The sequence below is a fragment of the Prionailurus viverrinus genome, chromosome A1 (assembly GCF_022837055.1).
Source record: "Prionailurus viverrinus isolate Anna chromosome A1, UM_Priviv_1.0, whole genome shotgun sequence".
In the NCBI taxonomy this organism is placed as follows: domain Eukaryota; kingdom Metazoa; phylum Chordata; class Mammalia; order Carnivora; family Felidae; genus Prionailurus; species Prionailurus viverrinus.
The window spans coordinates 5,677,033-5,692,680 of record NC_062561.1 but is presented as its reverse complement, the minus strand read 5'-3'; the positions used below and the strand labels follow the sequence as shown (position 1 = coordinate 5,692,680).

Sequence of the window (15,648 nt, the reverse complement as noted above, 5' to 3'; positions counted from 1 at the left end):
TCTGAACACCCAGAAGAGGAAAATGAATGGTTATAGTCCTTGCCTCCAAGGAACTTAAAATCATTAACTACACACACACACACACACACACACACACACACACACACACACACACACGTGGTATAATCTATAGATTTTTCCCTGATTTTCAACAGGGTCATATGCTGATAAACCCATCATAAGTTGAAAATATCATAAGTCAAAAATGCAGTTAATACACCTAACTTACTGAACACCATAGCCAGTTGGGCAAAATCATCAAAACCCTATTTTATTTTTTTAAGTTTATTTTTGTTTTGAGAGATATATAGAAGCACGCTGGGGAGGGGCAGAGAGGGAGAGGGAGACAGAATTCTAGGCAGGCTCCATGCTGTCTGTGCAGAGCCCAAAGTGGGGCTAGAACTCACAAATCATAAGATCATGATCTGAGCCTAAATCAAGACTTGGGAGCCCAACCAACTGAGCCACCCAGGTGCCCCAAGCCTATTTTATAATAAAGCATTAATGTGGAAAACTGTATGGAGGTTCCTCAAAAAATTACAAATAGAGGGGCGCCTGGGTGGCTCAGTCGGTTAAACGTCCGACTTTGGCTCAGGTCACGATCTCGCAGTCCGTGAGTTCAAGCCCCGCGTCGGGCTCTGGGCTGATGGCTCAGAGCCTGGAGCCTGCTTCCGGTTCTGTGTCTCCCTCTCTCTCTGCCCCTCCCCCGTTCATGCTCTGTCTCTCTCTGTCTCAAAAATGAATAAACGTTAAAAAAAAACATTAAAAAAAAATTACAAATAGAAATAACCATAGGATCCCAAAATTCCACTACTGGGTATTTAGCCAAAGAAAACAAAAACACTAATTCGAAAGATATATGTGCCCTTATGTTTACTGTAGCATTATTTACAATCCATAGTCAAGATATGGAAGCAACGTAAATGTCCATCCACAGATGAACGGATCCAGAAGATGTGGGGGGGGGTGTGTACGGACACACAACGGAATATTACTCACACACACGGAATATTACTCGACCATGAACACGAACGAGATCTTGCTATGTGGGACCACATGGATGGATGTACCAGAGGGTATAATGCTGAGTGGAAGAAGCCAGAGAAAGACAAACGCCATATTTTCCCTTCTATGTGGAATCTAAAAAACAAACTTATTAACAAACAAAAATGCAGAAAAAGACCCATAAGTACAGAGAACAAATGGGTGGTTGCCGGAGGGGAGGGGGAATGCAGGGAGGGAGGGCAAAACAGACGAAGGGGGTGACAGACAGAGGCTTCCATCACGGGGATGAAAGGCACAGCCTAGGGAAGACGGTCAGTGGGACGGGAAGCGTTGTCTGGTGACACGCAGCAGTCACACTACAAACAGATTTGTTGCATCACTACGCCGCGCACCGGAAGCTAACATAACATGGTGTGCCAACTATGCTTTGATAAAAAAAAGAAACAAAAAACGAGACTAAAAATACAATCAAGTGCTGGCTATCTCCTGCGATGTACTGAATACCATGCTAAAAGTGACAGGTAGTTGTCTGGGTGGCGAATGGTTGTGAGCGTGTCGGCTATTCACCCTCGGGGCTGTGCCGGCTGCCTGGGGAGTGGCCACTGCCCGGCGTCACGAGAGACAATCGTACCACATGCCGCTGGCCTAGGAAAGGATCCAGATGCAAAACTCCAAGTACGGCTTCTACTGAATGCGTCTCGCTCTCACGCCATCATCAAGTTGGAAAATCCTAAATGGAACCATCCTAAGTCAGGGACCGTCCGTACACGACACAGTGGAATATGACATGTATTGTGATCACATTCTAGGGGGTTTCAGAAGGCTAGAAGGCTGGTCGGGCTCCTTAAAGAGCACAGAACGTGAGATGTGTCTAGAAAGATAAGCAGGGTTTCGGCAGCTAGGGAAGGGCAGAGGGAGAGCAGTTCCAAGGGGAACGATGAGTGACAGGGACAGGCAGCGAGGACAGCAGCCTTTGATGAGCTTTCCTTGTTCCTGGCATGCTGCGTCACAGACAGCTTGGGGCAGAGGGTTTTAAGGAATAGAGCTGTGGGGCCAAGTTAAATGTCAGGGGAGGAGGTGAAAAGAGAATGTAGGGCAAAAGCCGGGGAGGGGGGTGCGGACAAGTTTGCTCTAAGCAAATGTGGGGGCTGGGGAGTCGGGAGTCCTTAGATTGGGGTTTCCGGTGAGCCGGGCTGGGAGCTTGGAGCTGGCTGGCAACCGGCAAGTTGGCCTGGAAGGGTGGGCCACCTCGAAAAGGGACAAAGGTGACAGAACCTTTCACGTTCATTCCTTTGCTTTTCTGGAGTCCTCACCATTTGGTTCCACGGGAAGGGAGAGGTTTTGCCACAACTCATTACCAAGTGGCCGGAGGCTTTCCGAGGGCGGGCGGGCAGTGGGGTCGAGGCACACGTAAGCTGGGGGACACTTGCAGGGACGCGGCAGGGCTGAGAATCAGGGGGTGCTCAGGGCAGCTCTCTTCAAGTGCAGAGGGCGGGGTTTGGCCCCCACGTGGCATGCTAGTTTCAACGCACTCTCTGGTTGCCGTCCTCTGTTCTGATGGGCCCGCCACACCCACCGTGGCCCTTGTCCCGAGCAGCCACGGCAAAGCCCACGCCTGACCGCTCGGGTCTTGCCTCCGAACTCTGTCGCGTGGCTGTCCGTGGGACTCGGAGCTTCTGACGATGAGTCTGAGACGCAGTGAGGTCTGGGGTAAAGCTGAACTCCACCCAGGGCCTGGAGGACTTGCTTTGATTTTTCTAAAAAAAGTGCCTGTTTTCTGACTTAAAACTATGGGAGCGCGTTGTGCCCCATCAAGCACGTCTCTTCCACTTCATCCTCAGGAAATAAGTAATAAAGTGTCCGAAGAAGTAAGTGCAAGAATATTCACACCGTGCTGTGCTACCAAAGACAGGAAGAAAGAAACGTCCAAGAACAGGACTTAATTACATTGTGGTACCTACAGACAATGGGCTCGTGGGTGGCAATTAAGAGGGACAGAGAATTAGATTTGTTGGCACAGAGGAATGTTACAAGGCTAATGCAAACTCCAGTTCTGACACCTCTTCCAACGGACCCACCATGGCAATGGGAGTGTGGGAAAAGCAGCACAACTGGGCCAAATCTCGAAATTGAACTTGAGATGCCATGTCCTGATGCAGTCTGCTACAAGTTCCCGTGTCTTTGAATGTGAAGCCTTCAGCATGTGTCTATATACGTCAATATACACTCCGATTGTTGTAGGTCCTGTCTTAGGATTTGCTCGCCTTTCACGAACGCATTTTGGGACTTCAAAAGGGGTGGAGTGGTCCCGGCCTTGCTGGGCTCGAGACTACCACCCCCTTTCATACGTGCTGCTGACGTGTTCGTGAATAATGCATCTGGGATACAGGAGGATGGTGACTGTTGTTTGCATATCTCTCTGGCTATCTCTACTTCCTGTTTTTTTCTACCGAAAATATGTATTACTCACATGAAAGAAAAGATGTAACCCGACCCCTCCCTCCACCTCCTAAGCGAACCACGGGAAGGAGCCCATCAACAACCCTCTTGCCTCTATGGCTGGCTGAGTCCCCAGCTGCAGGGCTGAGTTGGCACCTTGGGTATTGCTCTCTGCTGTACCCGTCTGGGGTGGTACTTGCCCATGGAAGGTGGGACTGGTTTGAGCTATACTTACTGGGGGTAGGTCCTGGATCATCTGCTAGATGTATTTACCAAAGGGTACGGTCATTTAAAAATAATACTTGACAGCAATGATTTAAACTAGATTACAAAACTCAGTAAGAATTTTACTTGCTGAGCGAAGTAAGGATCGTGAACTTTGAGCTGCCCTACTGGAAATATGAAGCCCCCACCCAAATTAACAAAAGTTATATAGAGATTTGCAAATATTGTTGTTGCTGTTGCTGGTGTTTAAAACTTGGAGCCGGGAAGATTTCGTGTATATAACGTAAAAGTGTGGTTCCAGAAAGGTTTCTACAGATTTTCACGGAATGACTGAGGTCCAACGTCCTGAAAGCTTCCCTAAGGCCACAGCTTTAGTTATTTAAACTTAATTACATTTTCTTGTTCTCTTAAGCATGACAAAAAAAAAAAAGTGTTTATTGAGCTGGGCTGGGTGACAAATGGCACTTAATTACTCTTTCCCCTCCCCTCTCCTAAGTACTATTGAGTGAGGTTTTAAAAATATCCTTTTGATGTGCTAACAGTCTGTTGGGAAGAATGGACCCCCTCTTCCCAGTTAGCACATCTTTACTAGCACAGACATGAGCCACTCAGGTGCCAAATGCACAGGAACCCACTGCAGTAAACTGAGGCTCAGGTGGGTAGAATGAATTGATACATTAGGGCGCAAAAAGGTGAGAGCCCAGACAGGACTGGAGGTTTGTCTGACTGTAATGAGCCACCCAGCACAGCACTGAGTTAGATTAGAAGTATGAACCAGGGGCACCCACAATAGGAGTGACCAGGGATTAGTGCGTTTGTTTGCTACAGTGCTACTAATCTCACACACACAGCCGCAAGCTCAGGTCCAGCCATCCAGGAACGTGGTGATAGACCAGGAGTTTGGTTTTTTTTTTTTTTAAGTTTTATTTATTTGAGAGAGCGCACATGCGTGCGCAAACATGAGCAGGGGGCGGATAGAGAGGGAGAGAGAGAATCCCAAGCAGGCTCCATGCTGTCATTGCAGAGCCTGATGCGGGGATTGATTTCACCACCATCAGATCATGACCCTAGATGATATCCAGAGTTGAACGCTCAACCGACAGAGGCACCCAAGAGACCAATAGACGAGAAGTTTCAAAAGGGAAGCAGAAGTAACCAGAGCCAGGTAAGGTACTTCGTGCTCCCAGTGCGGGGTGCACGGGAACCAAGGTGCTGACAGCGGAAGCCAACCGCTCACCGGCCCAGAGAAGGAACTGGGACTTCTTTGTGCATCTCTATGTGCAGGACTTCCCATGTGACCCCTCACAGTTCCCGTTGCACAGAAGGAAATTTAATTCCGCAACTTCCCCCCAGGATCTGCTGCCACATCCAAAGCCGTTGGTTGTCCCCAAGCCCCACTGCCTCCCCTAAACGCGAGCAATGAGGGGCTTCCTCCTCCTGCACCCTCCTGTCCCGGGGCAGGAGAGAGCGAACACCCCCCAGCACAGACTTGGCAATAACGCTCAAGCCCCAAGTCTGACTCCCATTTAACACCCGAAACACAGGGCACCAAATTCAAACTGTAAGTCAAAGAAAATCTGGAGGACTCGCAGTGTCACAAAAACAGAACCAAAGAGCCGCGCCCCCCAATCCCTGCGCTGCCGCCCCCCCCCCCCCCCCCCCCCCGCCAGCCACAGTAACAAAATTAAGCCAAATGTCTAAGGACCATCAGCCTGGTAGGGACACTTGTATTTGTGATTGCTACTCCTTAAGTCTTGTTTACCCCTCACCTTTCCTAAATTTGTGTTTCCATTCAAAGGCCCTAGTTTTGTCGGTGAGCTCTGGCTTTCCAAAAACCGTGTTTGCCACGGATGCGCACGAGGGACGTTAAATCCACTTTTCTCTCTGCGAGAGTCATTTTGGGAAGGGTGGCGATGTACGTCCTCGCACTATTTGCTCTGGGTGACTGTGCGACGGTCGACGCGTTTGTTTAGGAGCTGTGCACCCCCCACACGCCGAGGCTGAGAGGCAGGTGCGCGACACAAATCCATCCTCCCCAGGGAACTCTGGGGCAGGCGGAACGACAGACAGGTGCAGGAAAGACTATCCCGTGTGTGGCTCGATAAAGGACTGAGCTGAGACCACATCCACTTGCTGCGGGAAGGAGGGCGCAATTTCAGGCTGAAATCGAGTTCCCTTCCCATAGTCACGTGTGCCCACAGCTCTCCTCCACAGAATACCTACGGCATTAACATTGGGGCCAATGTTACGCTTAGATTTACTGAAAAGTAACATCTCAGTTGTCTCCAAAAGAACGTCCTCAGACGACTCTCCTCCCACGCACTCGGAATGCAAACGAAGTTTTGGAAAAACAACCAAGCGATGCCAGAAGCACCTACGTACCTGTGCTAACTCAGAAACCACCCCACATGCCTCATCTGGACACTTAAGTGCCGGCCCAGTGGCACGTCCAGATCTACCTGCACAAAAGGGGACTTGAAGCCATAACCCCGGCACAAGAAGTTGCTACCTCAGCCTCGCTGTGATCCCTGAAGATGGGCGAGAAGAAGCAACCACCTAAAAATATCATTCCTACAAACGTGGGGTCATTAAGAACCAAGCATGTAACACTCTCTTTTTGACAGTGGGCTTTATTAATTTTTTTTTTTTGTCACTAAAGCATAAGGTAGCTCTATCAATGACACTATTATTTTGAAACCCTCAAAAGTTAGTGGTGGATGATTAACGTGGGGCATCTGGGTGGCTCAGTCGGTCGAGCGTTCGACTTCGGCTCAGGTATGATCTCACTGTTCATGAATTCAGGCCCCGCATCGGGCTCTGTGCTGACGGCTCAGAGCCTGGAGCCTGCTTCGGATTCTGTGTCTCCCCCTCTCTCTGACCCTCTCCTGTTCACACTGAGTCTCTCTCTCTCAAAAATAAATATTAAAAAAAAACTATATTCCCCCTCCAGGAGGATAAAGGAATGCTTTCCGGGGAAGGGGAGGGGGTATTAGAATTTAAATGCAGTCAAATGCACAAATCTTAAGTTTTTAGTTCAAAGAGTTCTGACAATTGTGTACATCTGTATAACTACACCTGCCTGATCCCTCCCCTGCCCTGATTTGTCACTACCAGCTAAGTTTTGCCTGTTTTAGGACTTCACGCAAGTGGGAAGACATTCTTTCGCCCAACATGATGCCTTTGAGATTCACGCGTGTTCCTGCGGGTATCTATAACCTATTCTTTTTAAAATGTTTGAGCGGTATTCTGGTTGTGTGAATATATCACAATTTGCTTAACCAGTCTCCTGTGAATGGACCTTGGGGTTCTTTCTAGTTTGGGCCTCTTATCAATAATAAGGCTGCTGTACGCATGTGTACAGAGTCGTTTTTGTGTACATATGTTTCTGTTTCTTTGGGGTCAACGCCTGAGAGTGGGGTTGCTCTGTCATGCGCAGGTATACCGCAGAGATGTTGGGGGTTCAGTTCCAGACCGCGACAATAGAGCAAATATTGCAATGAAACAAGTCAAATGAGTTTTTTTGTTTCCCACTGCATATAAAAGTTATGTCTATGCTATATTATAGTCTGTTAATTGGGCAATGGAATTAGGTCTTAAGAAACAATGCACATACCTTAATTTAAAAATACTGTACTGCTGAGAAAAGCTAACCATCATCTGAGCTTTCAGCAAATCGTAATCCTTTTGCTGGGGGAGGGTCCTGCCTCGATGTCGATGGCTGCTGACCGATCAGGGTGGCGGGTGCTGAAGGCTGGCGTGGGTGTGGCAATTTCTGAGAAGAAACACTCAAGTTTGCTGCAGCAAGGGACTCTTCCTTTCATGAATGGTTTCCCTGTCACATGAGATGCTGTTTGATAGCATTTCACTCACAGTGGAACTTCTTTCAAAACTGGAGTCAGTCCTTTCAAATCCTGCTGCCGCTTTAAGTACCAAGTGTATGTAACATTCTAAATCCTTCGTTGTCATTTCAACAAGCTTCACGGCATCTTCAGCAGGAGCAGAGTCCCATCTGGGGAAACCACGTTCTCTGCTCAGCGGCGAGAAGCAGTCCTCACCCCATCGCGTCCTGTCACGAGATCGCGGCAACGCCATCCACCCTCGGGTCCCACTTCTAGTTCTGGTTCTCTCGGTGTTTCCGCCACATCTGCCGTGATTGCCTCCACCGACGCCCCGAGCCCCCAGAGTCATCCCCAAGGGTGGGAATCCACTTCTGCCAAACGCCTGCAAATGTGGATATTTTGACCTCTTCCCACGAATCACGCATGTTCTTGATGACATCTAGAATGCCGAATCCTTTCCAGGAGGTTTTCAATTTGCTTTGCCCAGATCCATCAGAGGAATCACTTTTTATGACATCGATAGCCTTTCAAAACGCATTTCTTCAATAGTAAGACTTGAAAGTGGAAATGACTCGTCGATCTGTGAGCTGCAGAATCCACGCCGTGGCAGCAGGCGTGGAAACGTTAGTCTCCTTGGGCGTCTCCATCAGAGCTCTTGGGTGACCACGTGCACTGGCAACGAGCAGCAATATTTCCAAAGGAATCTTTCTTCCTGAGCAGCAGGTCTCAACCGCGGGCTTAAAATATTCAGTAAACCATGTTGTAAACATGACGTGCTGTAAACAGACATACTGTCATCCAGGCGTCGATGATCCACTTGTAAAGCACAGTGGACTGGGCATAATTCTAACGGGACCTAGGATTTTCAGAACGGTCCGTGAGCACTTCATGGACTTCAACTTCAGCGAAGTTGGCTTCCAGTTCAAGTCACCAGCTGCATTAGCTTCTAACGAGAGAGTCAGCCTGTTCTTTGGAGCTTAGAAGCCAGGCAGTGGCCTCTCTCTAGCTGTGAAAGTCCTCAGTGGCATCTTCTTCCAATAGAAGTCTGTTTTGTCTGCGTTGAAAATCTGCTGTTTGGTGCAGCCACCTTCATTAACTACCTTGGCCAGACCTTCTGGAAATTTGCTGCCGCTTCTCATCAGCACCTGCTGCTTCACCCTGCATCATTTATGTTCTGGAGGCTTCCTTCTGTAAGCTTCACGAACCCACCTCTCCTAGCTTCAAACTCTGCTCCTGGTAGCCTCCTCACCTCTCTCGGCCTTCATAAAACTGAAGAGAATTAGGGGCTTGCTCCGGATTAGGCTTTGCTTGGAGGCAATGTTGTGGCTGATGTAACCTTCTGTCCAGGCCACTCCAGGTGACTCTGGATCTGCAATAAGGCTGTTTCCCTTGCTCACCATTTGTGTGTTCACCGGAGAAGCCCTTTCAACTTCCTTCCAGAACGTTTTCTCGGCATTCACGGCTTGGCTGTCTGGTGGAAAAGGGCTACCTTTGGGTCTGGCTCAGCTTTGGGCAAACCTTCCTCACTAAGCTTGATCATTTCTAGGTTTTGATTCGAAGCGAGAGACGTGAGACTCCTCCTTACACTTGAACACACAGAGGCCACTATAGGGTTATTCACTGGCCTAATTTCAACATTGTTGGGTCTCACGGAACAGGGAGCCCCAAGGAGAGGAGGAGAGACCGGGAATGTCTGGCTGGTGGTGGAGCAGTAGAACATACACATTTGTGGATTGAGTTCATTGTCTTACATGCGTGTGGTTTGCAGCGCCCCCAAACTCTTGTTACAAGAGTAACGTCAAAGATCACTGATCCCAGGTCCCCATAACAAATATAATAATGACAAAGTTTGAGGGGCCTCTGGGTGGCTCAGTTGGTTAGGCATCCGACTTCAGCTCAGGTCTGATCTCACTGTTGGTGAGTTCAAGCCCCGCATATAGGCTCTGTGCTGACAGCTTCAGATTCTGTCTCCCTCTCTCTCTGTCCCCCACTCACACTCTCTCTCTCAAAAATAAATATTGTTTATTTTAACAATAATTATTATTAATTATTAATATATTATACATTTATATATTTATATTATATTTATATAATATAATTTAATTTATTATTATGTTATAATTATAAATAATTATTATAATTATAAATTATATTATAAATTATTATAAATTATTAACATTTTAATAAATTAAAAAATAACAATGATGACAAAGTTTGAAATCTTGTGAGAATTACGAAAACATGACACAGAGACACAAAGTGAACAAATGCTGGAAAAATGGCACCAACGGACTTGCTCAAGGCGGGGCTGCCACCAACCTTCGATGTGTAAAGAATGCAGTATCCGTGAAGCACAATACAACGAGGTGTGCTTGTGTATGATGAACTTTATAAGAGACGTCCCAAGAGTTCACCAAAGCAGTTGCACAAGTACAGTGAATGTCTGAGCACCTCTGCTGCCCCACGTCCTCACCACGCTTGGTCTTGTCCGTATCTTTCATGGTAGCCGTTCTAGTGGCTCACTGTGGTCCTGACACCTTGCGTGTGGGGTCTGCTCTCACAAACACCGTCATCACCACGTGAGCTACTTATGACAGAAGCCACAGGAGTGGGGAGCCTTTCCCCACTAACTGGCAGGGCAGCGCTGACAAAGCCAAAAGCTCCAGAAAGAAAACTCTGAAGGAAACACAGACTCCCCTCGCCCCGCCCCACCCCTACCCAAGGGAGGGAACTCTTATTTCAGGGCGCGTGGAACGGGACGATTCTTTACAAATCCGTGGCGACGTTTCAACTCTCATTTATTCCCCGGCCAGTGACGAGACGGCAGTTCCCGATTTTTCCGGAACAGGCTGTGAAGAGGTGGAGTGTTGATGCTGATTTGCTTACTTGGATTATTAATTTATCCTTTTTCGGGTAGTGGTCCTTTTGATTTCCCATTTTGCTCTTTAGCACCCCATTTTTGAGACCACGAATTTCCTGAAACGATTTTTCCGGAGGAGAAAACAATTCTTACCATTCTGCACAGGGCCTGGTGCAGGAAATTAAGGCAAGGAAATCAGCTATCACTGCTATGAAATGTGGGACTCACGTTCAAGGTGAGAACAGGGACAGGTTTAAAACTGGTGCTGTACAATTTTTTTTAATATTTATTTGTTTATTTTGAGAGAGCGAGCGAGAGAGAGCACGACGGCATGCACACGTGAGTGGGGGAGGGGCAGAGAGAGCCGGAGAGAGAGAATCCAAGCGCTAACAGTGCAGAGCCGGACATGGGGCTCGATCCTGCAGGGGCTGATGGGGAGGGCTTCAGGGACGCCACGGTACCAGTTCTGACTCTCCTACCCTAGTGGTGAGCCTGCAGGCTTCCAGAAATTATTCTGTGGGTGTCTGTGGTACGGTGTTTCTTCTGGGTGTTTATAGACAATTTCAACACTCGCTATTTCTAGATTGTGATTCTCGCGTGATTTCACAGAAAGCCGGAAGAGTCAACTGTGCTGTCACAGAAAGTTATCCATTTCCCTGAGGAGAAAAATTAGACGTCTCACAGTGGCAACAACCACGGTAATTTAGAATATTAGGCTCGATATTAGAGCACAGTATTTATGACAGATATCAATAAAGATGGCCCACCTCTTCGATTTGCCGCCTGAGTGACAAGCCCCCCGAAGAGAGATGAGTGCCCCTCACCATGACTACTATTAGCTGGCCCTCAAATCTGGAAGATCCAGAGACACAGAGATGGTCCCCGCAGAGCCCAGGGCTCTGGAACAGACAGGTGCTGCTTTCACTTCATGCATATTCACTGGCCGCTGTGGTGCCAGAATATACACCCTTGTGACCTAGCCTGTGGGTCGCCTGCACTTCCTAAGGTGGAATAGGAGCTGGTTCCCTCCTCCTCCCAGAGAGGCGGACGAAATCGAGGTCTTGAACCAAGAGGCACTGCCGAGGAAGGACAGACATCTGAAGGACCAACGAGAACGATCGGCAGGTGTTTCTTGAAAAGCTGAGGGGCTGTAAGGGCTTCTGTGGGAGGTGGGATTGACAGAGCACTGGCAGCCCGAGCTGCCGTAACAGCATGCCAGGGACTGTGGGGGTAGACCACAGACATTCATCCTCATAGTTCTGGAGGCTGGACATCTGGGAGCAGGGCGCCCGCCAGCCTGCTTTCTTGTGAAAGCTCTCTTGTGGCTCGCAGAAGGCTGATTTCTCACTGTGCTCACATGACCTGCGTGTGTGTGTGTGTGTGTGTGTGCGTGTGTGTGCAAAGAGGGAGGGAGGGAAAGAGAAGGAGCAAGTTCTCTGATGTCTCCTCTTACAAGGGCACTAATCCCACCACGAGGCCCTGCCCCTGCCACGTGACCTCATCTGGACCTAATCACCTCTCAAAGGTCCCATCTCTAAATTACCATTACATTAGGGGTTAAGGCTTCCATATAAAAATTTGAGGGGGACACGGACATCCAGTCCCGAACAGGCACAGACAGCCTACCTGGACCTCAATCCCACTCTGCTGCCTACTCTTATTTAATCACCAGGCCTTGGCTTCTTCCTCTGTAAAATGCGAAATACATATTACTTAACTCACTAGGGATACCACGAGGCCTAAATGAACAAATGGAAAGTATTGGAAACAGTGTGTGGCCCATGGTAAGCACTATACACGTTACCTATCATGAGCTGATTTTTTTACCCTATTGGTAGAAGCCCCAATCTTACTTGGATATCCTAGCAGTGAACAATAGCGATAGAGAGTGGCTCTTGAGTGAGTTTTGAGGGGGGCTGGGTCCAGAAGATGACGATCTGCCCCAGCTGTCAGGAGGTTCACGCGTCACTGCTCTCAGGTGGCTGGACAGGTTGAGCCGTATGATGCGGGATTCCCAAGTTATATTGCAAACAGGTTGTTGGTGGGTGATGGGCAGCAGGTGTTAATAGTGAAAAAAGCTAAATAGTGAAATAGCTAAAATCTATTCTTTAGGTTCAAGTATGAGCACCACTCACTGGAGCTGACTGCTGACAGGGTGCCTTCTATTTTTAATTGATCAAGGTGAGCTTCCTATCATCATACCAGGCCAAGCACGGCTCTCGCCTCTACAGGACACCACTCAGAGCACAGACTCAGCTGTCGCTCTATGATGCTGAAAGATGTCCGCTGATAACTTACTTTGTACCCAAGTAGAAAAGAAAAAAGAGTAGGGGCGAATTGCTCATGAAGAATGTTCTCTATGTGGGAACACGTCAAAAGGCTAAATATGGTGCCTACCTGAGTCCCCGTCCAGGAAGCTGGGGAAAATGATCAACCCAGACTGTCACAGAGCCTAAGCTGCTTCCACAGGGCTGAGGAGTGAGTGAGAGCTCCCCAGTAATGCAGAATTAAACTGCAGAATAAGCAGCCCACAACCATCCTGATCCTTAGCATAGATTTGAAGGAATTCAGAGATGGGAGATCCGGTCGGCTTCAGGTTTTCCCGTAGGTTCCTCGGTGGCAGGAACCACAAACTAAAAGACATTGAATCGTTGTTTCAAGTGACGATAAAAACTTCTACCCAGGACATGGCCTTACGGGTACATAAGGCCAGCAGCCACTCATGTAGCCCGACAGGACTGACCCTAGGAAGGATTGTCTCCCCAACTTTTACTGAAATTAATGCAGAGGTAGACAATGGGAACTGCATAACTAATAGAATATATACACTCACACACATATCCTAAATATGAGATATTTTATCTCCCTGAAAAGTCCCCACTGATCACTACTTTGTGCATTTAGAATACTTTTTAAAATGCTAACATGACCTGGAAGATTTGCATAGTCCCAATTAGAGTAAAATCCATGGGATTAACAAGACACATCTTTCTCGATCTTCAACCTTACCCAAAGATTTGAAAAATAGATGATTTCATATTAAAGCCAAGAAAAGAGGATAAGGGGAAGACGGAAGCAGAGCAGGAGGACTCTAGGCTCATCTCATCCTGTAGAAACACAACTAGGTAACTATGAAACCATCCTAAATACCCCAGAAATCCATCTGAAGAGTGGCATAACAAACAACTAAAGATAGAGAAGATGCCACATCGAAGAAGGCAGGAAGTATAGAGACATGGCTTGGGAGAGAAAGAGACTGTGGTCACTGTGGTCGAGGAGGGAGCCACAGTTGCAGAGAAGGGCAAGAGACAGACTAGGACACAGGGGAACAAGCATACTAGGAAAACAAATCCCCATGATAATTGGCGTGGAAAGTGAGAGGGCCCAAACTGTGTGAGTTCTTGCAACCAGTGAGGCTTAAAGCCTGGATTTTAAAAGTCAGTGGGCCTGGCTCTGGGACAGCTCGGAGGGCATTGTGCTGCTCTTGCAGAGAAGGCAGGGCAAACAGCTCATGGACATATACCATGGAAAATGGAAATAGGGATATGAAGAGCCACTATGGCACACGGTAGGGAGATTATTCGCTCATCTCAGAGCACAACCCAGAGAGACGGCATTCACAGAGGGACAGCTCAGAGAACAAAGGAACTGGCTGCTGCCATTTTCCTCCTGTGCCCCTCAGCAGAAGCCCAGGGCCACCCGGAACCTGCAAAGTGCTGACACTTGCTACCTAACTTGCTTCCACCAAGCCCTGCCCCTGACGTTCTGGTGGAACTGCTCCTTCCAGTCATGCTTGCCTCAGTCCCAGCATGGTGGGGGGGGGGTCCCCCAAAACACTGGCCCAAATCCCTGCTAACATGAATCTCCTAACAAGGGAGTTTTGCAAGGCCTCGGTTCCAGTGGCAGTGACAACAGGTCTCATTTCACAAGCAGACCAGGGCACACCTAGTTAAAATGCACCACATTCAGGCCAGGGATCAAATACTGCTCACAACAGGCAAAGAGAGCTTCTGGAGCTGACTGACTTGAAGGATAAAGTGGCCAGGACACAAGAACAGAGAGTACACAGCACACAGTGGAGACACTCCTGGAAATGCAAGGCCCTTGGGAATAAGGGAAACTACACAGCAGGGCACTACAGGGCCTCTTCTTCATCAAGTCATTACCTTCAAAACCAGCGGACGTAGCTGACTTTCCTAACACACAGAAATAGGCACAGAGACTTAGACAAAATGAGAAGACGGAGGAATCCGTCTCTAATTAACGCACAGAACAAGGCCATGGGTGAATACCTAAGTGAAACAGATATCAGTAACATGTCTGCTTGAGAATTTAAAGCACTGGACTTGAGAAAAGAGTGGAGGACATCAGTGAGACCATTAACACAGATATAAGGAATAACACAGCAGAGATAAGGGCTCAATAAATGAAATGAGAAACAAACCTGATGGAATGAAGAGTAGGCTGGAAGAAGCGGAAGAACAATTAATGACCTAGAAGACAGAGTAGTGGAAAGTAAGCAAGCTGAGCAAAAGTGGGAAAAAAAGAAAGAAAGAAGAAAGAAGAAAAGAATTATGTAAATGAGAATAGATTCCGGGAATTCAGTGACTCCACAAAAGGTATTAACATTCATATGATGGGCATCCCAGAAGAAGAGAGAGAGAAGGGACCAGAAAATTTATCTGAAGAAATAATAACTGAAAACTTTCCTAATCTGGGGAAGGAAACAGATATCCAGATCCGGGAGGCAAAGAGAACCCCCAACAGGATCAATAAAAGCAGACCCATACCAAGATTTATTGTAATCAGAATGGCAAAATATAGGGATAAAGAAAAAACATTAAAAGCAGGAAGACCAAAGAAGACAGTTACATACAAAAGAAACCCCGTAAGGCTATCAGCGGAGTCTTCAACAGAAACTTTGCAAGCCAGAAGGGAGTGGTATGATGTATTCAAAGTGTTGAATGGGGAAAATCTGCAGCCAGGAATACTCTATCCCGCAAGGCTATCATTCAGGATAGAAGGAGAGATAAAGAGTTTCCCAGACAAACAGAAACTAAAGGAGTATTGGACCACTAAACCAGCCCTGCATGAAATATTAAAGGAGACTCTTTGAGTGGAAAGGAAAGACCCAAAATGTCGGTATGAAGGTAGGAAACACAAAAGTGGTAAAAATGAATATTTCTGTAAGAAGTCGGTTAAGGAATCACAAAATAAAAGGACGTGAGATATGACACCATATACCTAAAATGTGGGGAAGAGAGGAGTAAAGAATGGGTT

The 15,648-nt window shown here is 47.6% G+C and overlaps 1 protein-coding gene across 11 annotated transcripts in view; it reads right to left on the bottom strand.

The window, feature by feature from the left end:
* Positions 1-15,648, bottom strand: part of LOC125172019 (phospholipid-transporting ATPase IB) — a 647,472-nt gene that overhangs the window by 89,309 nt on the left and 542,515 nt on the right. The window contains exon 34 of one of the 11 annotated variants that reach the window (XM_047869514.1): positions 10,867-11,024. The exons of the other annotated variants lie outside the window; for them this stretch is intronic. Coding sequence (XP_047725470.1) covers positions 11,013-11,024 — 12 coding nt within the window. The 3' untranslated portion in view covers positions 10,867-11,012. Of the gene's footprint in view, positions 1-10,866; positions 11,025-15,648 lie in introns of those variants that run through there. 11 annotated transcript variants of the gene reach the window in all.